The sequence below is a fragment of the Euwallacea fornicatus genome, chromosome 13, assembly GCF_040115645.1.
Source record: "Euwallacea fornicatus isolate EFF26 chromosome 13, ASM4011564v1, whole genome shotgun sequence".
Taxonomy (NCBI): domain Eukaryota; kingdom Metazoa; phylum Arthropoda; class Insecta; order Coleoptera; family Curculionidae; genus Euwallacea; species Euwallacea fornicatus.
In genome coordinates this window covers 2,364,395-2,389,480 of record NC_089553.1, presented here as the reverse complement: position 1 = coordinate 2,389,480, position 25,086 = coordinate 2,364,395, and the positions used below count along the sequence as shown (strand labels likewise).

The window sequence follows — 25,086 nt, the reverse complement described above, 5'->3', positions numbered from 1 at the left end:
AAATATTCCGTATCAATGGCTATATCAGTGCACGGCAAGGTTCTGCAACTAATTCCCATTTATACTCATCTTGCCTTAAGTGTTAGAGGTGAGTTTCAGACTGGTAACGATATGTAAATATGCAGCTGCAGGATCAAAATTGGGTATGTAAGAGAATTCCAATGAAATTTAGATCTTTTATATACAATAGATGGGTGTTAACAATTGCGATCAGAATGTGTCAAGCCTGATTGCTAACAGCTGAAGCTAAGCCCATTTCCAATCGGCTGGAAAGGTTGTCGTGTTTGTTACTCTAAAAAAAAAGAGAAGTTAAATTAGGTACACTAATATTTTTTCCCAGATCTTAAAGACGACAAGGGTTTGCCTTTGACTTCTTAGTAACGGGTGAAGGCTATTCTCAGTTAAGTTTGGCCGAGAATAACGTGCAATATCACTTCTTTTATGCGCAAGGTGTCACCTCCAAATATAATAAAAGGACGTGTTTAAGTGTTTGTCATATAAACCTTTTCTAAAAACCCCCTGGCCACTTGTCGCTGTTTCAAGTTCGTCTCCCCGTCCAAATGGCCCGTGTCGATGTAGCACAAACCGCTCGGATCGCTAGAACGCAGCACTAAAATATCGGCAGGCACAACTTCGTTATTTGACAAGTGGATTAAGTCCCCCACTCTGACATCTTTCCATAAGACCTTGCGGTATCTCAAAAATTCCCTGAAACAAATAAAAATTACGTATAGCAAATTGAATCCCTCACCAGCTGAACTACTTGAATAATAAAATAATCATTCCTATAGCTAATTAATTTTAACCACCGGTTTTTATTCAAAATCACCTTTTGTATGCAAAAGCACTGCAAACTGGGTCAGCAGGTTTACGGTACAGTTCTTAGACCTCGTTTCAGATCCAGGCAAATCACGCATAAATTTCGTTGCCTTGCGTGCCGCAGGAAAAACGTACAAAAATTATGTAAGTTCTATCTATTAGGACTTAAAGGGAAATGCACATTAACGAAAAAAAAAAAAAAAGAAAGAAAAATCGGCAGATAATTTACAAAAATTCCAAATATTTCAATGTCAAAGATATAATAATTCATTCAATAGTCAAGGCTAGGCTTAAAAGGACACAAGAAGGAGTATCAAACGAGTTTGTTATTAACATAATGAGCGTTTTATGGGGGGTTTGGACATAAACATTCACATACATTTTGCCTTGAATTACGAATAAATGGTGGTGTCGGAGGAGAACAGCTCTGAACTTCATTATTATTGTAGATTTGTCCCAAATAATTCTGAGGTTTAGTCGTAAAAACACCGCACGTTTCCCAACGTTGCTGACGTTGCAAGAAGACATTACTATTAATCGATTTTCAAGATATCGTATATTAAAATATATAATAAGTAGTACTTCCACACCTATGTACACACATAGAGGGCCAAAAGTCCTGTATAAATTCGTTAAACATTGTTTTTCTTATGCATTTTTTGACGCAAAAGAATATAAGATGCATATAATATACAGGGTGTCCGGATACTCCGTGTACAACGCTCTATCAGATATAGTACAACTCATAATAAGTCGATTTAACTAGATTTGCCTTAGTACAAAAGTTGATAATAACGGAGCTACAGGGTGTCAAAGTTGAAAAAGGAAATCAGATTTTCTTTCATATCTTTTGACTTCTTCAAACTAATTTCACGAAATTTTGTATTCAGGGGTTTTTTGGGATGAGAAATTCAAATTTATAAACGATTTTGATGTATCTTCTAGAGGGCACCACAAGCGACCATTAGGACACTTTTAAACCGTCAAAACTTTTTTCTGCCACAGTGTATGTCAATTTCGAATAGAAAAATCTTTTACCCTATCTTTTCTGCTTAAAAAAGGTATACTTGTTAAATGTCGCTAAAGCCAACTGTTTAAAAGATATTTGCAATTTTATTAATAGATGCAATTTTTATTTCAAAGCATTTTATTACAAACATTTCATAGCAAATGCTCAAAATGCGCACCATTTTCTTGCATACACAAATTAATTCTTTTCAAAAAATTAAAGTGCATTCTCTGCATAACTTCTGGCCTATTTCTCACATCGTTAACTGCATTGAAAATTCTATTATGTAACTCTTGAATATGATCAATTGATGTCGAATAAACTTTTGATTTCAAAAAACCCCACAAAAAAAAGTCACATGGCGTCAAGTCTGGGGATCGTGGAGGCCATTGTACTGGAGCGTCATTTCCCCTTCCAATCCATCTCCTAGGAAATGTATTATTTAAATATTGTCTAACATTGAGGGTATAATGTGGAGGCGCCCCATCTTGCATGAACCACATGCCATCACGAATTAATAACGGTATGTTCTCCAACAAGTCCGGTAAAGTTTCATGAAGAAAGTGCAAATAACTTTGTCCATTTAATCGATTTGGCATCACAACAGGCCCAAGAATAATATTGCCTATTATTCCGGTCCATACATTAACTTTGAATGTATGTTGATGATGAACTACTTTGAGGGCGTGCGGATTTTCATTACTATAAACATGTTCATTGTGAACGTTAGTTATGCCGAATCTAGTAAAGCAAGCTTCGTCGGTGAAGAGAATTTTTTTACTGAAGTTCGGATTATGGACTTGCTGATTTTGAATAAAATGACAAAAAGCTAAACGACTTCCAAGATCGATCGGTAAAAGATCTTGTACTTTTTGGATATGGAAAGGGTATAATAATTCTTCTTTCAAAACTTCGTGAATTGTATTTTTGGGAACTGCTAAGTTGTCTTGTAAACGTCTGGTACTAATTCTCGGATCTTCTTCGACTCTATTTAAAATAGCTTCTTCATTACCTGTTGTCCTAGTTGTCCGGATTCGACCCCCGTCGATTCTTTTCGGTTGAAAACTTCCATTTTCACGGAGTCGCCTTTCAATATTTGCAAACGTTTGATGATTGGGTGTTCGACGATTTGGAAATTTTTCGTGATAAACTCGAACACTTTCCCGGCCGTTTTTATTGCAAAATCCATAAACCAATAACATGTCAACTTGCTCATTATAGGTGTAAGTATTCATTGTGAAAAAGCGATAGTTATTGACTTGATAAAACTTCAGTATTCTAATAACGTCAAAAAGAAACTAAGACGTGCAGTGTTATTTTCATTTGTTTACTTAAACGTCTTCAGGGAAACAACAAAAAACCTAAGTTACAATACAAATAAAATGGTGCGCATTTTGAGCATTTGCTATGAAATGTTTGTAATAAAATGCTTTGAAATAAAAATTGCATCTATTAATAAAATTGCAAATATCTTTTAAACAGTTGGCTTTAGCGACATTTAACAAGTATACCTTTTTTAAGCAGAAAAGATAGGGTAAAAGATTTTTCTATTCGAAATTGACATACACTGTGGCAGAAAAAAGTTTTGACGGTTTAAAAGTGTCCTAATGGTCGCTTGTGGTGCCCTCTAGAAGATACATCAAAATCGTTTATAAATTTGAATTTCTCATCCCAAAAAACCCCTGAATACAAAATTTCGTGAAATTAGTTTGAAGAAGTCAAAAGATATGAAAGAAAATCTGATTTCCTTTTTCAACTTTGACACCCTGTAGCTCCGTTATTATCAACTTTTGTACTAAGGCAAATCTAGTTAAATCGACTTATTATGAGTTGTACTATATCTGATAGAGCGTTGTACACGGAGTATCCGGACACCCTGTATAATAAATGCATATAAGATTACTCATGAAGTAGATAAATGTCCTTTTTCGTTTTTTTCTATGGAACGCCATATACAGTGTTGGTCATAATCATTGCAACTTATAAAATTTATTTGTATTTTTGTTCGAATCGAAGGGATAAATGCGCCACTCTGTATACACATCCTTCATTGAACTACCTTTACTTATCAGAGAAAAGGAATGTGTCAACTCTTATATTAACTGGTATAAGCAAGTTGTGTTTCTATGGTGGCCAAAATTATTGCATCTAAATGGTTTTGCTTAAACAATTTACTGTAACAATGAAAAATAAATTTAATTCTCTACAATATATACTGCCACGACATATACAACTATGATCTACAGGACAAGGAATATATAGACAAAACGTCATACATTTTGCAATACGCGGACGACACAGCGCTGATTGCACACGACAAAACTACTAAGCGCGATCCCCCCGACTCACCCTGTATAGCAAAAAAACGAATGAAGAGCTGAAATCCGAAAACTTGTTACCCACAATCAAGCATGGCGGAGGCAATGTAATGGTATGGGACTCAATGTCTGCGGCTGGTGTGTGGAATGTAGTTTTCACTGAATGGGTGCAATGGATCATCGAAAATGTTTCCAAATCTGGTGATAATCCATTGCCTTCAGTTGAACGTTTGGGATTAGGAAATCAATGGATATTTTAAAAACCCAACGGTCTCAAACATATCGCCCTGGTTGTCAAAGAATGGCTTTATTACAACGTGTTCAAGGGACTTCATTCTCCTCCACCATGAACCCTATCGAACGCCTATGGGGCGAATTGGAGCGAAATTACGAAATTTCAGTGAAAGAAGCGCTAAAAGGGGCATCAACTTCGGCTCGGGGTGAAATTAACCCCTGTATTAAAATAAATTTGGTTTCATCATACCCAGAAGGTTACAAGCACTTGTATATGCTAAAGGTGTATCAACAAAATATTAATTTGTTTTTTTTTTTTAAGTATAATGAAATTGATCTGATGTATATTTACTTTTGTGAAATCGGAACTTATGACATTAATTTTTTTTCTTTCAACCTATTAATCGAAATTCAAATTTTTAATTACCAATTATGATCGTTTATGAGAGGGTTTCAATACATTAAAAAAATATTTTTTGGATCATGATTTTAACTAAGCAGTGGGGTATCTCCGATACTGATCCAGGCCCCACAAAAAGGTGAATTTACGCTCCTCCTGACGAGGGGGTTTGACATCATGTTCGGATGAGTATATCAGTTTAAGCTCATTTAAAATCTTAACTATGTGACAGGCCCAGACCGTTTAGATCGAAAAGATTCAAGAGGGGTTAAATCTCTGCTTGGCGGCCGGAATAGATGTTAGTTGACTGGTGTGGCTGACATTTCGCGCAGACATTTATATTGCGTGCATATTAGCTCTGAATACTAAGAATAGGACCACTAAGCCATTGCCCTTTACGTGATTATTGGTCTAATGACCGTCACGTAACTACAGAGAATTTGCTGCGAGGCCAACCCTCAGGATTTCCCGCACGCGTTCATAGCAAAAGTAATGCTTTCCGCACTTTGTTGTCCGGGTGACTGTTCCATGTTAGTAATTTCTCTAGGGTGAGACCCGGATTTTCGGTTAACGATAGTTTTCCTGGATCTAGTTGTCATCTTTCCCTATTCGCAGCACCTGCACGATACATCCAGCACCTCCTGAATAGTGCAGGAGATGCAGCTGTTTGGTCGATTCCTTATTAGTACTGTTATGTCGCCCGCATGGGCCTATCCTTCCACTCACTACATCGGGTGTAAATTAAATAGGGGGACATATTTTGAGAACCGATTTTACACTTGAACATGTGAAGAAAAATTGGTATAAACACGAGTCTTCAAAAGTCTTTTCAAGGAGCTACGGCCCCTCGAAGGTGGCCTTCGGTAAATGTGAAATGGCGCGCGGAACTAGGTGCGGTTACATTTGCAGCCAAAAGTGTGGAAATATTTTTAATTCGTATTGTGTACAGGGTGTCCCTAAAAGAGTGAATTCCATGGGGATTGTGGAAATGGTAAGAGGCACAAGGTGGTTCAAATTAGAAAAAAATGTGTTTTTTTCCTGTCCGTTCAGAAAATTGAAAATATGTACAATGGGGTTGTCACAATATAAGTAAAAAGCTGAAAACTGTGATTTTCGAAAATTATAAATTCTGAGAACACCGTTTGAGCAAATTCCAGGAAATTTGGCGCTTCTGAATTACTAACAACTGCCAATCGAATGGCATCTTTAGAGTTTTTCCAGATCTTCTAGATTATGAGAAATTATATCCAACTTTGTTATTTCCTGTGTCCGTTATATTGGATTTTGATGGCGTCGAATGGACAATAAAAAAAGCTTTTCAACCATACATCACAAAGGTGTCCTTGGACCTACCAAAGTAGAAAAAATAAACAAAAGCATCATTTCACCTTAGAAACAAGTTCTATGCTTTGTACTATTCAAAGAGTACTAATGTATCATATTTTCTGTTTAATGAGACAATAAAAACTTAATATGTACTTTAATATTAACGCAATTATAATTCCATAAATTTTACCAAAATTAACAAAGGAACACAATGAATGAATAGATACCTTCATTTGCTATGAGTAGGACTTACTAATTCTAATAACTATAAAAAAATGTTCAAATATTCCTCTGTTACGGTTAACACAAATTCTATAGCGCTTAACAATGGACATACAAGCACTTTTTACCTTGTCTGGATGTATTTCTTGAATAGTTCGTACAACTGCAGCATCTAATTATACTACTGTATCGCAGTATCTGCAGTAAACCTCATCTTTTACGTAACCTCAAACAAAAAAAATCGAGAGGTATCAAGTCTGGGGAGCGCGCTGGGCGACTGACGGGTCCTCGATTTCCAACCGAATTATTTTCATACGCTTTGTGCAACAACTAATCAGTTATGTGGTGGCGCTCCGTCCTGCTGAAACCTATTAAAATTTTCGTACCCAGGATGACGCCTCTCTGGTTGCATCTGGAGATTCTTTTGAGCTTTACCAGCATTTATTTCACTCAAAACATAGCAGTCATTAAACTCCAGCTTTTCTTGATTTTAAAAGCGTTCCATGATTTTATTACTTGAAAATATTTGCCGGACGAAAGTGTAAAACTGATAAAAATAACTTTAAAAGAATGAAAACTGACCTAAAATACAATAACAGTGCATATTTGTTTATTGCATGTCACGAAAGTATCCATGGCAACACTAGCATCTAGTGGTGCCTTTTGATTATAAAACGTAGCATTTGTTTCGAAGCCTACTAAGGTGAAATGTTGTCGTTTATTTTTTCTACTTTGGTAGGCCAAAGGGCACTTTGGTGATACACGGTTAAAAAGCTTTTTTTATGGTCTATTCGAGGCCACCAAAATCAAATATGGCGACCGTAAGAAATAACAAGGTGGAATATAATTTCTCGAAATCTAGAAAGCTTGGAAAAATTCTGAAACCCAATTCGATCGGCAGTTGTTAGTAATGCGGAACTGCCAAATTTCGTAGAATTTACTCAAACTATTTTCAGTGTTTTGCACATATTTTGACAACCCCTGTACATATTTTTAATTTTTGGATTATTTTATGAATGGGCACAACAATGCGCATCTTATTTCTAATTTAAGCCACCTTGTGTCTCTTACCGCTTCCACAATCCCCATCGAACTCCCGTTATTTGGGACACCCTGAATATTTGTTGGATTGAAGAAGGACTAATTTAATTATATTATTACATTAGATGTTTTTTATCGATTGAACCTTTTTTAAAGGTGTTCACATTTTTGGGAAGCCGACATCTATTTTTCGCTATAAATATGTTTTATTTTTATTATATACAGGGTGAGTCGGGAGGATCGTGCCGAACTTCAGGAGCGTGTTGTACATGAAAAATAAATGTAAAAAAACTCAAACGTTGTTATCCGATTTTCGTTTGTTTACAAGTTATGGCGTAAATAAAATTAAAACATAAAATTAAAAAAATTTATAAATTTCATATAAATTCCATAAATTAATACGTTGGATTGGTCGTGGTGGATATATTAGTTGGCCTCCAAGGTCTCCAGACCTAACACCACTAGACTATTGTTTGTGGGGTTGGTTTAAAACTGAAGTGTACAGAGTAAAAGTGGACACTCAAGATGCCCTAATTCAACGCATTAGAAATGCTGCAGCTGCCATTAAAGAAAGACATGAAACAATCAGGAGCGCACCGAATGCTCTTCATAGACGAAGCCGACAATGTTTAGAAGTTAATGGCAATATTTTTGAACATTTACTATGATATCCAAACGTTCATTTATGGAATTTCTTATGAAATTTATAAATTTTTTTAATTTTATGTTTTAATTTTATTTACGCTATAACTTGTAAACAAACGAAAATCGGATAACAACATTTGAGTTTTTTTACATTTATTTTTCATGTACAACACGCTCCTGAAGTTTGGCACGATCCTCCCGACTCACCCTGTATATATCTCCTACAAAAGTATGGAAAAATAAGCGTTACTAGTAGATTGGAGCCAATAACTGCCGCAGTTTTCTTCTTTTGTGTCTCTAAACGTCTGCACAAACGGGTAAGAATAGGTATTTCTTAGAGAAATTACGCGAAAAGATTGTGAAATTGAAGGTTTAAAGCAAAATGTTATTGCAAAAAATTTACTAACCAACGAAAGTGGCGTGTCTGAAACATTGAGAAAATTTAAACTGGTGGACAAGGTGAAAACTCGAGAAAAAGCGGAACGTCCCAAGAAAACCACCCTGAACATCAACAAATGCATTAGACGTTTATCACTTGAGAATCTCCGTAAGGCGTGCGATAAATTAGGCAAGAATATGCGAGAAATACAATGTAAACATCACAATCAGTACGGTAATACGTCGATTATGCGCTGTTGGTCTTATGGAGAGAACTCTTAAGAAATCTCTTATTTCAAAGAGAAACTGAAAGGCGCGAACTGAATTTGCAAATGGACATTAAACTTGGTCTTCGCAAAAATGAAATACAGTTCTCTGGAGCGATGAATCCAAGTTTAACATCCTTAATTCAGGCGGGAAAACGTATATTAGAAAACCAGTGGGCTAAAGATTCGATATTAGATACCAGAAACCAACGATAAAACATGATGACGGCAGTATCATAGTGTGGAAATGTTTTTTGAGGTCTGAAGTCGGCCAGTTATAAGACTCTCCAACAAAGACCCATTGTCTTTGTATAAACATCATAACATGCGTTACACGTGTTTGCGAAGACAGCATTTATTTTATATAAATAATCATCCTAGTGGACGTGTAATTTTAGTCATTAAGTATCCTGTGTAGCAACACCATTCTATGACTGCATTTTTTTGAAAATAAATAATTTAAAAAAAAATCAAAGTTGCATAAAAGGGAACGTAGTTGGCCCCCTTATGAAAATTGACAATATTATGGATCGGTTTGTTCGACGGGATATTTTAGAAAGTAGGATGTTATCATGGGCCGAGGTGGAAATGCTCCTCATCTGCCGAAATCAACAGGATAACGATCCGAAACACTCTTCACGGCTTGTGAATAATTGGTTTTTAGAAAACAGCATTAATATATTAAAGTGGCCGTCTCAGTCGCCAGACCTGAACCCCATCGAACACTTCACTTACGAGACCATTTAAAGATAAAGTTCCCTTTAAACCGGCGAATTTCTTAAACTGTTCGTCCTACGATAATTTATTCAGAGTACCTTTTCTATGAAATATTAGACAAGAAATATACGCATAAAAAAATAAATAAAAGGATACAGCAATATGTTCAGTAAATGTAGTTCCGCACGCCATTTCGCATTTCTTGGGAGCCCCCTTCGAAGGGCCGCAGCTCCCTTAGGACGCTTTTGCCGACAACTTCTCTTCGTATCTTTAAATGTAAAATTAGTGCTTAAAATGTATATGTATGTTCCCCAATTTCATTTACACCCTTTATAGGGACAGAGCGACCAAGGTTGTCCAGGAGTAGTGCCCGTAGGAGGGTTAGACAGAATCCGTCCTCGCCCTCGCCAGTGCGCTTACCAAACTGGTAAATCGACGGAAGTTGTTTTACAACACTTTGTATGTTTTTCCTTTTGCCTTGACTTGGACAAACTTACCCAAATTTCAAGTAAATGTAATACAACGTAATCGCTATTACAATCCGTTAATCATAACTAAACGTGCAAATATTTGCATCATGTTGATTGCAACTTTCTCCCAATTTCCCTTGACGTCATATTGCGGTATTCAGGAAACGAACGTAACTAAAATAAATTTTTGATAAGATCTGCACACGCTAAAACGACATTGTATTGTGTTGGCCTTTGAGGGGTGGCGTCATGCCGTCGTGGTCACTGTATTCCAGTTACAGTGTTTTTCTTGTTGGTGGAGAAAAAGGGCTTTAAAACTAAGCATTGCCGAGAACAGAGAATTGTCGTTGTTGATGCTGGACATCGCTTTGGAATGCTATAAGAATAAAAAATATGGAAGAATTTTACATAGGGGACCAAAAGTTTTATACAAATTGGTAAAAAATCGAAGGAAATATTTTCCATGAAAATGCCGGAACAAAGTAAATATTGTCTTTAGTGGTGCATTTTTGTCACGTAACAGACCTATATCCGGGGTTATCCAGTTATCCAACTATATCCTAGTAGTAAATAAAACACAGTTTTTCATTTTTTTTTCTTATGGTACACCATGTATGTTATGATGTTTTTGACTTTGAGAAATTCTGACCATGTTTCGTGTAACACACCCATGCAATAATAATAATAATACAGTCGACTGATTGGCCGAGGGAGGGCCACGACGGAGGGCCATTAGAGTGGCCTGCTGGATCGCCTGACCTCACTCATATAGATTTTTTTATGGGGTTATCTGAAACGTATAATGTATTCAACTAAGCTCAACCACATAGAAGAGTTAAAAAGTAAAATTGCTCAAGAAGCTCAACAAACACGTACCTCCCCAAATGATAAGAAAAGTTCTTGAGGAACTTGAATTGCGGCTTGTCCGCTGTCAGGTTAGTTCAGGTTGGGGTTAAGCCAACGGGGCACAGTTCGCACATTTAATACATTAGATTCCAGCAGTTCGTGCGGTTATTTTCTAAGGGTTAACATTTTTACCGTTATTTCTATTTTTTGTTTTTGTTTTTTTCGAAAAACGCTAAGTTTAATCATGGATATGTTATATGAAATATGTTAAGAATTTCTCAAAGAAATCAAAGACGTCATAATATACAGTATTGGCCATAATTATCGCAACTTCTAAAATTGATTTAAATTTTCGTTAATATCGAAGGGACTACTGCGTCATCCTGTATATACATCCTTTATTGAACTACCTTTAATTGTCAGAAAAAAGGAATGTATTATCTCCTCTTATATTCACTGGTATAAAAAAATGTGTTGCTATGTTGGCCAAGGTAGCAAATTGATTGCATTTTGTTGAAAGTAGTCCGTAGTCACCCTCGTCACATGTGGTCGTGCATTATCTTGCTGGGAAACCGGATTAACAAAATTTTTCAGATAAGGCACGAAATGGGGTTCCGGGAATTCTTGGATGTATCGTTGGGCTGTCATACTGCTTCCAATGAAAAGCAAAAATCACTTGCTACCCTAAACCATTACCCCAACAGTCTGATAGACATGTCTCTATGTTGTAAACTGAGAATCTCGTCTTCTTGGTACTATTGCCCGGCCATCATGCACACTCAAAGAAAATCTGGATTCGTCACTAAACACGATATTATCACATTCCAGATTCCAATGCATCCGTTTTAGCCACCACTGCAATCAATTTTAACGATGATTTAAGGTGGGGTGTAACACAAGGTAGGGATGGTAGGAAACCAGTGCAAAACTTATTCGGCGATAAATGGTTCGAATCCCAATGGGCCTTCCATATTCAGCAAACCACTGATCCGCCAGCGTCCTCGACGAGACGAACCTGCCTCTTAGGGCCACAGTGCGAAGGCGGCAATCTTGGGTTTCAGTAATTCTCCGGGATCGTCCAGTACTTCTGCCTGTTTGCTCTTCTTGGAACCATGCCTCCCAACACCTCACTCTAGTGTTTACATTACGGTTCGATCTAATGGCGATTTCGCTTAATGACCGACCAGCCACCCATAGAGCCACTAATCGACCTCTCTCAAACTCGCTCAATTGATGAAAATTTCGCTGATTGCTGAGTCTAGGCATATTTAATTAAAAACACACTATACACCAATAAATAATAATTTGCAGTCATATTGTTGATAATTTATTGCAACTTTTGTAGGCAAAAAAACTCAAATTCGTGATGACCCGTACATTCATTGATAAATATGGCCGCAAATTTAATCGTTTATGTTCCCGCATACAAATATGCGTATCAAAAATTGTTTAAATGAAACCATTTTCACGGGGTGTTCTCTTTTCTATGTCACGCAGTGTAATTCGTGAGGCTGACAGTGTTCAACGAAAATCGGGAAGTGGTGGACCAACTGAACAAACCTCAGAACTTGTTGAAAATTTTGGAAAATCCGGATGCCGCCGTGCCGTGAGAAGCAGAATATTTGGGCGAATTGCCACACGAAGGTTTAATCTATTCGTTAGACCAGTGATCAGCAAACTCATCAGTCAAAAGAACTAAAAATCAGCACTGTGACGATTCAGATTTTATGAAAGGCAAATTTCTTTTTAACAGCCATGTTTTTAGGACTTAATTTAAACTACCGACATTAAACAAAAACAAATGTACGAACAACAGCAATCATAGTTATGATCAAAAGTATGTTTTACATTCAAGTAAAAATAGGATAAAATAAAATATTAACACAACACTGGGGATTTTCCAAGTACAGTAACGGATCAATTCTGAACTGTGTGACATTGTTATCTAACACTCTTTGAATTGTATAATGTCAAATAACCATATCCATGTAATTCAATGTTGGTACACTACTGGACTACGACAACCCCTAATGACTATAGAGTTGTTTCCATAGAACATGATGTTCAATAAAAAGAGCATGTCCAGCAGTAAATTCTCATATTTAATTCAATAATGTTCAAAATAACTAAACATACTTTTAATGTGAACAATGACCTTGCAATTCCTTGAAAAGTTCATATAAATCTGGTTTGTATGTACTTGTTTTGAATTTTAAGCATGATTCGAATAAGTCGATTTCTCAATTTACTTTTGATAAGGTTTATGCGTGAAAAAGACTGTTGGTCCAAAGAAAGAGCAAGAAACGCTAATTTTTTTTACCTGATCATACGAGTTAGAAACACTATTTCCAGGTTTTAAATATTAGGTTTAACGGAAAGCTCTGTCCGTTTACAAAGAAAAAGAAAATTATACAGTTTTTGATCCATCTAACGATATAATTTCCATTATTGTTTACGACTTCTTGCCAGCGTGACGGCAATTTGTAAATTCCATTTTTGAAGAACGCCCTGTCTTCGGAGACGAAAAACTCAACATCACTGACATCTTCTTCATTTTTGAGCTTTTTTCCCGCCAAAAAATTTTCCAAAAAGAGGAACAAGGGAAAATCGGAGGGTGTAAGGTCTGGGGAGTATGGCGGATGCGAAAGAATTTCCCAGCCTGGCTCTGCGATTTTCTGGCGAGTCGTCAAAGCTGCTTGTGGTCTGGCATTGTCGTGGTGCAATATGATTGGCTTCCTGTTGAACATTCCCGGTCGCTTTTCTTGGAGTGCTCTCTTTAACTCAACCAATTGCCAACAGTATTTCTCCAAATGGAGTTTTTCGTGGGGTTTCAAAAGCTCGTAATAGATTGGTCCTTACATGTCCCATCATATACACAGCATTCTCTTTTTAAGGCTCAATCCAGATTTAGGAGCGGAAGGGTAAGTTGTCCGGGATTACAGTAAGCTCTTTTCCCTACAACGTTTTCATATGTAATCCACTGTTCATCACCAGTCATCATACTCTCCAAGAAAGGTTCGATTTCGATCCGAGCCAGCAGAGATGTGCATATGACGATGCGGCCATGCAAATTATTTTCACTTAACTCAAGAGGCACCCATCTGGAATATTTATAGACCAATCCTAGCTTCGAACGTAGTCCGAAATGGTTTGTTGAGCTCAGCTAGGTTTCTCCGCGACCTCCGATGTTGTTAGAAAGGGATCTTGGCGTGTCATGATCTTTACAATATCGTCATCGATCAGAGATGGCCGCCCAGAGCGTGCCTCATCACTAAGAACGAGATCAACCTGCTTCAAATTTTTCGAATCATCTCCCACATGTTCTTTCTGAAACAGCATCTCTTCCAAAAACTTTCACTAAATTTGGTCACGCTTCGGTAGCATTTCTATTCCTGTTGGAATTGATACAACATACAGAGCCTCAAATGAACTTTATTAGTGACAGTGTTTTCACGATCGCGTCTAGCTTAAAAACGCCATTAGAAGATATCTTCACTGTAGTTAACTTCGAAGGAAACATGTACATACATGCAGTTAAAAGGAAACGCGGCCATATACGGCTCAAAAGAGTATGCGCATACACGTTTAAACTTGCAACGAGATTATCGGACAGAACTTGCCGGTAGACCCAACGTTGAAATGTCTTCTTTTTCCATGTTTTTTAAAGCGGCACACTCTTGTTGTGAACCATGGCCACATTTATTATTTTTTTATTTTTCCATTTGAACAAATGTAGCGTTCAAACTTTTGACTTAATAATTTTTTTGTTTTTTAAAAATAGTAATTAATTGCATTTCAAAAACAACAATCCCAATATCAGAGAGGAAAACGATCAATCATCTTACGTCAGCATTTAGAGCTTTTGTAATAAAGGCTGAAGCAGCCATGTTATTTTTAAATTCTTGAAAGCTCCATAGAGAAGCTTCCTTCGTATTTAAATTTACGATTTTAAAATAGTTTGTATCAATTACTGAGTTACTTCCTTGGCGATGTTTCAACAGGTTCGGAAAATGAAACAGTGTTTTTTCTCTGAAATCGTTAGCGAAAAGAAATAATTTATTTTCAAACAAAATAACTTCTTTCAATGTCGAAAAAATTGCGTTTCCTCTTCCATGTAGTTTGCGATTAAGATTAATTAGATAAGACGTGAAGTCTACTATAAAAGAAAATTTTTAGATTCACTGATCGTCCTTTAGGTCTGAATAATCAACATCTTTTTTAAGCAGAAAAGCAGGAAACTGCTTTAAAACGTTTCCGCCTGAAAGCCAACGAACCTTATTATAGATCAGACGATCTGCATATTGACTCTCGTCTCAAATAAAAATTCTTTATACTGGCGATGATAAAAAGCTTTGACCACAATTCCGTAACATTGCAAACATCTTCTGGAAACGCGTGCACACCAAGTGGTTCCTGATGAATTGGTCGCTCGTGATCATTTTCTTCGTTCAAAATGGAACCAAAACGTTTTTTCACCCTGGTCACTCCTTTTGGCCCCTCTGCTGAAATGGGAACAACTTTATCCAGAGGAATATGATATTTCTCCGTACATTCAATGGACGACAATTGCGATATCCTCGCTACGTGTTCGACCTTCCCGTGACAACAGCCTTAAAGGTTTTTTTTTTGGGATAAAAATCGAAAAATTGAATAAAAAATGACATTTGCGCTGTGTCATGTCATGCATCAAGCTTCTCAATGTTGTCATTTGTCAAGCTCCATGAACAGACATTGACAATGCTGAAACTAATTTAAGATATCTGATTTGCTGATTGGTTACATTCAAAGCCATCCTGAATGTTCTGTCTTTTACTCTTTAGCAAACGGCGGTGATTTTTCAAATCACTTCCGCCCTGTCCTTAAAATTCCGGACCAACACTTCGGATGCATTTAGAAAGCAATTTTTAATGTATTCACCGCCTGTATATGGTTTGCTCCTCTCAGCTACCTCTTGGGCTACAAAAATTAAATGCGAAACTTGATTTAACTTGACTCTTCTGAAGTGCCTCGACTGCTTTCTTCCTCTTGTCGCTGGCGAGACATTTACTGTCAAATGACGCATATTTGGTCGTAAAGAGTCTCTCTAAAATTGACTTCGTTTTATAAGTTAATTTGTCTCTTGAGAAATAAGACAGTTGATGGCCAATTTGTAGTTCGCATATACGCGAACCATCCAGTTCATTTAATTTTAAACTCACGATTTTCGCCTTCCGTTCCATTTCGCTTCTTTGTTGCAGCCATGTCGAATATGTACAGTTGCCGACAAAAGTATGGGATATTTTTCAAAACGACATTTTCTTGGTGATCACGTTTGTTTTCGTCTTCAAAACTTGTTGATAAGATACAGATATGTTCCTAAATCTACCGTACAATATTTAGCTCAGAAATGTTGTTTTTAAAAAGTTTTTATTTTTTTTTTGTTGGACGAAAGGATGGAATACCATGTAGTGCTGTTGTGTATGAGCGCACTATCAGTTATTCACTCCGATTGTGTGGTGCATTTCATACGAAATTTATCAAAGAAAAAGTATTTTTCGGAGGATTTTCGAAATTCAAGAGTTCAAATGTCACGTGATGGCTACAACCAAAAAGACGTTGCAAAGACTGTCAAACTCAACAAAATTTCATTAAAATGTCTCAAGCGGTTTCGGGCATATTCAAGAATTCGTGATTTTTTAATAAAACTTTAACACCACGTACTTATGCAACGAATCATTTTTGGTATATAATTTATATGGCAAACTACGCGTATTTTTCAAAGTAGAATACGTAGTTGAATTGACCACCTTTACAACTGGGACAGCCTGCAGAAATGACCTTATTTGTTTTTGCTTATAATATTGTTGAACATATACTTGGGTTTATGTATAATATGTTTATTTTTCAATAATCAACTATTTTGATATAAAACTATGACGGATTTAAAATATTCCATCTTTTGTCCGCCACTGTAATTAATGGATCTTGGAACAGCAAACTTGAGAACAAATTGTGAACTAGTTCATGTCACTGTTAAATGACGCACCTCGATCAGGTTTAGAAAAGTGAAGAACTCGATCAAGGAAATACACATCAACGCAACAATTCAACAAAGCGAGGATTTACAAATATTACAAAATTTTTAAGTACTAAAACTCAGAGGTAACACACATAGGCGTACTACGGCTGAGAGGCAATTATCGACCAACTTCTTATCTATCTTCTTTAAAGCGAGACACTTAGATGAATAGCGATATCGATCCTTTATCGGAGTATCGTAATTTGACCGGTTTAACGAAACATAGTTAAACTGAAACTCTAGTTGTTACAAAGGGGTGAAAGTTTGTTTATACAGGTTTACACGTTTCCGAAAATCGGTACTGAAATCTGTCTATGCCGAGTATATTACCAACGTATGATGATGGACGTAGTACATCAGAAATAAAAAATTAACAATGCGCCTATATCTGTAGTTTATTATTGTTTGATAATTGTTATTTTTGAATTTCAGGTACTTTGCGATTTTTTTTCGCATGTTCTATTCTACAGGGTGGCCCATTTGAAATAGTCCACCCGTAACATTAGGTCGTGTAGTATGAAATGAGTAGATTCTCGAAATGCCACATTCTTCCTCTTTCGATCGGAGTTTTGAAGTGTTAAAAATTATTGAAAACTTTAATTTTTATAAAAATTTTTGTGCAGCCATGCAAAATAGTGAAATTCGTGTGTTAATGAAATATGAGTTCCACCGTGGAACCACAACAGCTCAGACGGCTCGCAATATTAACGATGTGTTTGGTACTGAAGTCGCTTCACAGCAAACGGTATCTCGTTGGTTCATGAAATTTCGTTCTGGCAATTTTGACCCGACAAATGAACCACGTGGACGACCTGAAACTCAAGTGGATAACGATCATCTGAAAGCCATGGTGGAAGCGAATCCACGTCAAAGTGCGTTCGAATTTTCGCTAATATTCAGTGTAACCAAAAAAACAATATTGACTCATTTGGCTGAAATTGGTGAGGTGAAGAAGCTGGACAAGTGAGTACCGCATGAGTTGAGCGACATACTGAAAGAACGACGTCTCGAAGCTTGTGTTTCTTTGTTGTGCCGGCATAATAACGATTCATTTTTGAATCTGATTGTTACTTGTGATGAGAAATGGATCCTATATGACAATACCAGACGTTCATCGCAGTGGTTGGACAAGATGAACCACCAAAACATTGTGCGAAAAAAAATCTTAATCAAAAAAAGCTTATGGTGTCCGTTTGGTGGTCCAACGTAGGTGTCATCCATCACAGCTTCATGAAACCTGGTGAATCGATTACGGCTGATGTCTACTGCCGACAACTGACCGAAATGATGAGGCAACTGACGGTTAAGCAGTCAAGATTAGTCAATCGAAGCGCACCGCTATTGTTGCGCGACAACGCTCGGCCACACACCGCACAAGACACCTCGGCCAAGCTACAGGAGTTGGAATTGGAAACTCTTCGTCATCCACCGTATTCACCCGACTTAGCACTCACTGATTACCACTTCTTTCAAAATTTGGATAACTTCTTGGTAGGGAAAACATTCAACTCCGACGAGGCTGTCAAAGTTGCCTTCCACGAGTTTATCGACTCCCGGCCTGCAGGCTTTTACAGCAGGGGAATCAATGAACTTCCCGTTAAATGGCAGAAGTGTATTGATAATGGTGGTGCATATTTTGACAATAAAAACATTTCATATGAAAAAAAAATGACTAAAGTTACAGTTCAATTCTACTCATTTCATACTACACGACCTAATGTCTCGAATGGAATTTTTTTCTTCGGAAAACTCCGAGATACGTTAAGATTGAGGCATCTTAAATGGCACATCAAATCAAAAGTATTTCAATTCTCCTTACAAGTATGCTGATTTTTTTGCCCCGCCTTTAAATGCTGTAAAAACCGTATTAAACCATCGGTGAAATAAATCGATTTTTTTTTTAATTAATAATGTTTTATTTAATTAAGTGTCCGAATTGCGACCCATTTATTTCCATTCAATAATAAAGTCTTTATTCAACTTCTTTTCAAACATTTTGTAGCATTTCAGGAATTATTTCACCACAAGCAAAAAACTAATACAAAACATTACTAAAGTCCCGTTTCCTAATTGTTTATTTTCATTATTGCTATACACAAAAAAAAGTAAGTGTAAGTGTCCCAATATTCAGGGAGTCACCATATACGTACACGTTGAGTTATTTGATTGTGTGCTTAGCGAAAATTATAGGAGTTCAAGTAAACTTATTTTTATAATTTTATTTAGCTTAACCAAAAATAATAACGCTAGAAAAATTAAATTTACACTTCAGCATGATATATTATATAGTGTAAAAAAGTACCGAGGATGGACAATTACGTGACTCCCGTCCTTAAACATTTGGTATGTCCTCCTTTGGTTTTCAAAACCGCTTGGATCCTCGTGGACATACTTCTCATGAGATTTCTGCACGGTTCTGGACCGATGAGGTTCCATCCAACTCGTGTTTTTTCCGAAAGTTGCGTGAAATCTGAAGCGTCCCCTGCAGAACCGGCTAAAGATCGTTTTGGTATTCCCCACAAGTGCTCTGTTGGATCGAGGTCAAGACACCGTGGGGGCCATTTTATGTTATTCAAACCACGATCAGCCAGCCACTGTTTGGTGACTCTGGCAGTATGTTAGGGGTCATTGTCGTGCTGAAAAAGAACCTCGTCGATGGATTTCCCCCATTTTTCTAAGGATCTTCGCAAACTGTGTTCGAGAGTGTTGACGTGATCCTCAGCCGGCACCCATCTTCGGATGCAATGAAGCACTCCAACACCACTTGATGTCATGCAACTCCAGATCATCATCTACCTACCACCAAATTTTACATTTGGTAGAACTGTTCGAATTCGAACACTTTCTTTCCTTTATAAATCTAAACTTTTTCACTTGACGCTAATTTATTAATTTTGTATTTGTCAAACTAAAACACGTTATCCGACATTTATCCTGTGTAGTGTTTATACTTTTTTTGCAAAATTCAAGTGAAGAAACTTTCGATGTTTGATCAACAATGGTTTCTTCACCTTTCCTGGTGGTCTTAATCGCAAACATCTCGGTGCTGTTTCAACACTGACCAGGTCTGTATTATCAACCTCACGCAGCCTACGTTGAATTTGGACCGATCAACCGCTGTTGAACCGAATGACGCGAATAATACAACGTTTTTCGCCCTCGGAATTTTTCATTGACCGCTCCTGTTTTTTTTTTAACCACAATTCCAAATTTCACAAAAGTAGTTCAATTTTGTTGTTACACCAATATAGCGCATGGTTTTTTTTGGAATTTCAGGGTAAGAAACTCCTTCTAGTGGAGATTTTATTACTTGACCTCTTAAAAATTTCGATAACGGCTTCATACTGCAATAAAAATGAATATACTAGAACCGTTAAGGAAAAGAAATATTTCCAGTATATAAGAAAAATAAGCAAATTACTAATAACTGATGAAAAAATTTGAAACATTTTATTTGGCGAAATTTACACTAAAATAGTGTGACTCACAAAACTTTTTACATGAGGGGGCGTCACACACAGACTCAATTTAAAGGTGCAACACTTAAGATCAATTATGATGAATATTTGTTAATTAACAGTTTAAGGAAATAAAATCTGTTGTTTATAGCGGAGATTAAAAAATTTTTGATTCGTCAGCTGGGCATATTAGAAAATTATCAACCAGTAGGAACAAATGTACGACTCACGGTGTTCATTAAGACAAAAAAAAGTGTGGAAACAAACACGTATTTGTAACAAATTTATTAACTTTTACGTTATATGCGGTCAATGTTGTGAGTAATTTAATACTATATGGTACAAAAAGCTGCGCTGCGTTGGCTTTGTTGCATGGGTTCCAATGGTTCTAATTGTAAGTCTGGCATTGCGCACTTTGGGCGTTTGTCATCGATACCGGCACACAACACCCCGGTAGCTAGCACGTATAGTGGTTTTACCCATGCAATCCCTCACGATATTAGAAATGTTATTTAGCAGAAAGAATGCTTTAGCAAATGCCTTATCGCCCTCAAAAGCGATTCAAAATTAAACAAATTTTTAACCTAATGTAGTGAATTTTTCAAGTATAGTGAAAACACATATTATATTTGTAACTTCCAAACAGACTGAGTAAAAAAAAACAACTTTAATCAAAATCAATCAGTGACAGGGCCACACTCAAAAAGGTAAAAAGCCGCGATTTGCTCACCACTGGGCCAGACCAATTATCGGGCAAGGGGGCCCTGACAAGACATATCGCAATAAAGTGATTAACTCCAAACGAATCTGAATATACTAGAAAACGGACCGGTAAAGTGTGAAGAGCTTAAGTTAGATGGGCTTTAATAGGCTCCAGATTCAATACAAAATACAACGCAACGGGGAAATTTGGAAGCTCATTGTATTTATTAAACTTCATATTTACATGCACATTTTGGCTATTTCATGAAGAACATTTGAGGTCTTTAAATTCGTTACGATACTGAGCGTTCTAACGAGAGAGCAAAAAAATACTTATTTTTAAAGCGTTTAACGCACCTGGTAATTCCAACCACACTTCTGGTAAACCGAGCTGCGCAGCGCTTTAAAATACCGCGACGAACTCTGCAACTCGGCGCAGAGAGGCGCAAATGCTTTAAAGAAAAAATTGATTCTGCGCTTTGTTCCTGTTGGCGCGCGCACATTAATTTAATTCAAATCAACGGTCACTCATCTCTTAACCGTACAGACAGCACACCTGTAAAGAACCTCGTCCAAAAAAAACGCACACGAACGAACGTTTTTCTTTGATTCAGTCATATTTTCCGAATCGAGATCGCTCTTGTTTCAGAATCGTGCAATTTACCGCGCTTCAGCGCAGGTTTCCGTTCAATTCCCACGCGTCGCGCGCGATGCGCAGAGCGGATTTTAATGTCGCAACGCAGCCCCGACGCAATCGGTCTGGACCCGCCTTAATGTACAGGGTGCCCAGTTTTCGATACATTCACAGAGTGCCTCTGTTATAATTGCAGTTCCGGGGTTGGAGTTTTCGCAAATCTTCGTCACTTTTTTGTCAAACAAACGATGCCTCAAACAGATTTATAATGTTCCTCTTGGCTTTTGAAATACAGGACGGAATTGAACATTGTCCATTTTCAGACACCTATTGAAGTTCAGTTATCTTATAAGTTATCGACCAGGTAAAAACGGAATTTTACACACTTTTTAATGAAAAATTCAGTGACGTACTCACTTTTTTTTCGGGTGTTCCAATTTTTTAGAAAATTAACAAAGTTGAGATTTCTTAAATGCAACACCCTGTATGTTAACTTGCATTTATATTCTACTCAGTGAGAGCTTTTCAGAAATATATAATAGTCGGCACTTTGTTTAAAATTGAACCCTAGAATTTACATTTTTTAAAAAGGCTATATATTGCCAGTAAAAAGTGATATTATTTATTAAAATGCATTATTGTCGATATAATATGTCTTGAATATACCTGGCTATTTCATTCTAAGCTTTTTGAGTTATTTAAAAAGTAAATACTAAAAAAAGCTTCATATTGTAGCGTATATTAATGAGATAATTAAAATCATATGTATCTGAGAAATAGCATTCCATGACTTTTCTGACGCTCAAAAACAACAATTTAATTTTGTTCTTTATCTTCTGTTAGAATTGTTTGAAAATGGTATTATCGGAGAGATAATATTAATATTTTTTAATCTATTTTAAAGATGACTCAAAATATGAGAATTACGAAAAATACGACATAACGGTATGTTTTATGCAATATAACGCGAATCCTCAAAGAGCTGCCGACTTATATTTCAATAGGCAAGTATGCAAAAATACACTTTTCTATTTTGAGTGCCGACTATTATACGGGGTCTTTCATAAATATACCTACAAACTTTCAGAATACGTAGAACTCATAAAAATAAGTAGTTAAAATGAATAAAGTTAGGTCCGAAATCGCATTGTTTCCAAGTTACAAGGAATGTATTTTTAAATTAATCAAGAAGAACTTCTTACAAAGGTAATGTGGGCATTTACATACACAAAAATTATTCATGGAATTTTCCATAGGGTTCGTCAATCCACGAATCGATGGTTTAATGTTTGTATGGAGGAAAATGACCGAAATTTTGAAAATTTGTTATTAAATATTGATTTATGTGTATTTACATAAAACAATAGATTAAAGTACAATTTGTTATCATATGCGTCTTTTATTTCTTCTAGTCACATTCGTTAATTTGCGGAAAATTTATTAAACAAAAAATGTTTATCTTCGTGTACTTCACCTCTACTAAAATAAACTAAAATTAATTTCTTCTAAATAATTCTAAAAAATAGCACTTGGAAACCTGCATCGATTTTTGATGGGCACGTGAATGAGAAATAGTTTTTTTTGTTTCGAAAACGCCCACTTCAGCAACGAAACACCAAGAGGGGTCTTTTTTTTTTATTACGAATTAACGGAATATTACGAAAATAATATTCGTATTTAAAAAAGTCAGCGGGGTACCATTTTTTTCATCAAAAACATCCCACTGAATGGCCGCAGAGGCGCCACTGGTGTAAATAGAAATATTTTGCCTACACGGACACGGGCACATTTATCCCCCCATAGCTTGACCCTTGAACCTTATGTTCGCATCCCAAACCGTTTTTGAAATATTAAATTTTTTTTATTGATAATTAAACTCCCTGTATCTTGGAAACGAAGCGATTTCAGATCTAACTTTATTCGTTCTAAATACCTGTTTTTCGAGCTGTACATTCCCTAAAAGTTTGTCGGTATGCTTATGAAAACCCCTGTATATTTCTGGAAAGATCTGAGTAGGTGGCATGTAGCTATTAACATACAGGGAGTCCTATTTAAGAAATCTCGACTTTGAAAATTTTCTGAGAAAACACTGAATACATCACTGGATTCTGCATAAAAAAATTTGTAAGATTCTCTTTTTACCTAGTCGATAATTTATAAGGGAACTAAATTACAACAGGCGTCTGAAAATGGACAATGTCCAATTTCGCCCTGCATTTCAAAAACGAAGAGAGTCGCGATAAATCTGTTTGCGCCATGTTTTTTTTGACAAAAAATTGACACAGGTTTGCGAAAACTCCAACCCCGGAACTGCAATTATAACGGAGACACCCTGCAAAAGTGTCCAAAAGCAGACTCCCCGTACTTTCCATTTATCTCATTACGAGGGATGTAGCATATTCGTTATTAAAGTTTCTGAAAGAGACGTACCGAGGATCCTCTCAATCATTATGATGTTATGATTTTCGATTAGGGCTTTTGACGTTTTCAAACTCTCAATATTACCTTTCACTACTGACCTAGATTAAACCATTAAAGGATGTAATTTACCCCTAAAACATAAAAAAAATCAATTTCATTTCCAGTAATTCTGGTTTTACCTAAAGTAAATTAAACATAACCACTATCGCTGCTGGTTAGCGAATAAGGGTTAAGGTCGTCACGCGAGTTCTCGGTTGATGGACAGCCGGCAATTTACTTATCATTTTTTATCTACACAAATGACACACAGGGTCCCCCAGTACAAACACATGGAGAGAATGTTTGAAAATTCATTCAAACGTAGAGCTTCCAATGCAAATGGCACACGTACTCGATCTAAAACTTTGTAATAAACTACAAAATTATTTGCAAACTAAATATTTTTGTTCTTTGCTTGGATTGTTTGGTAATTAGGAATCACGCACTTCACCTTGGTAGGTGCACGGCTTAATGGACAATTCAACAGGTCAGAAATTACAAATTACACGCCGATCGCCCGTTTCTTAAGCTCAATCGGATCTCGGTAATCGGAAAAGATGCCAGGTGGGTTAAATTGAGGCAAAGTTACGCAATTTGGAGTATAAAAATGTGCAAGAAATATGCAACTTTGTTAGGAATTTTTTTTCCAAAAAACTCCAATCTGCGCAGGTCCGCCCTCATTCAATTGACCTCTTACCTTTTGTGGTTATCGCAATCCTAATGGTTGAGCTCCAGAAACGTGTAGCGGATGTTGGAACAGCAAACTCAGGAACAACATACGAAGTAATTTATTTAGCAATTGATTAATGCACCTCAATCAAGTTGACAAAGATGAAAAGATCGGTCAACGAAGTGAACGTCAATACGACAATTCGACCAAGATAGAGTTTGTGATTATTGTGAAAGTCTTAAATATTAGGGCTGAGAGTTGGCGAACATAGGCGTACTAAGGCTAAGAGGTAACTATCGGTTAATTTATTATCTACGGTTTTGGAGCGTAACATTTAGTTTAATAGGGAGATGAATCTTCTATTGGTATGTCGCAGTTACAGTGACTCCCTAAAATATTCGGGCACTTACAAT

General features: G+C 36.5%; 1 protein-coding gene and 1 pseudogene across 3 annotated transcripts in view; one reads left to right on the top strand and one right to left on the bottom strand.

The window, feature by feature from the left end:
* LOC136343068 (phospholipid-transporting ATPase VD) overlaps nt 1-25,086 on the bottom strand; it is a 45,175-nt gene that overhangs the window by 7,113 nt on the left and 12,976 nt on the right. For 2 of the 3 annotated variants that reach the window (XM_066289448.1, XM_066289449.1), the window contains exon 5: nt 504-708. In XM_066289448.1, the coding sequence (XP_066145545.1) occupies nt 504-708 (205 nt within the window). Of the gene's footprint in view, nt 1-503; nt 709-6,456; nt 6,516-25,086 lie in introns of those variants that run through there. The other variant, XM_066289450.1, reaches the window with a different exon arrangement.
* LOC136343077 (histone-lysine N-methyltransferase SETMAR-like) lies at nt 17,375-18,384 on the top strand (annotated as a pseudogene).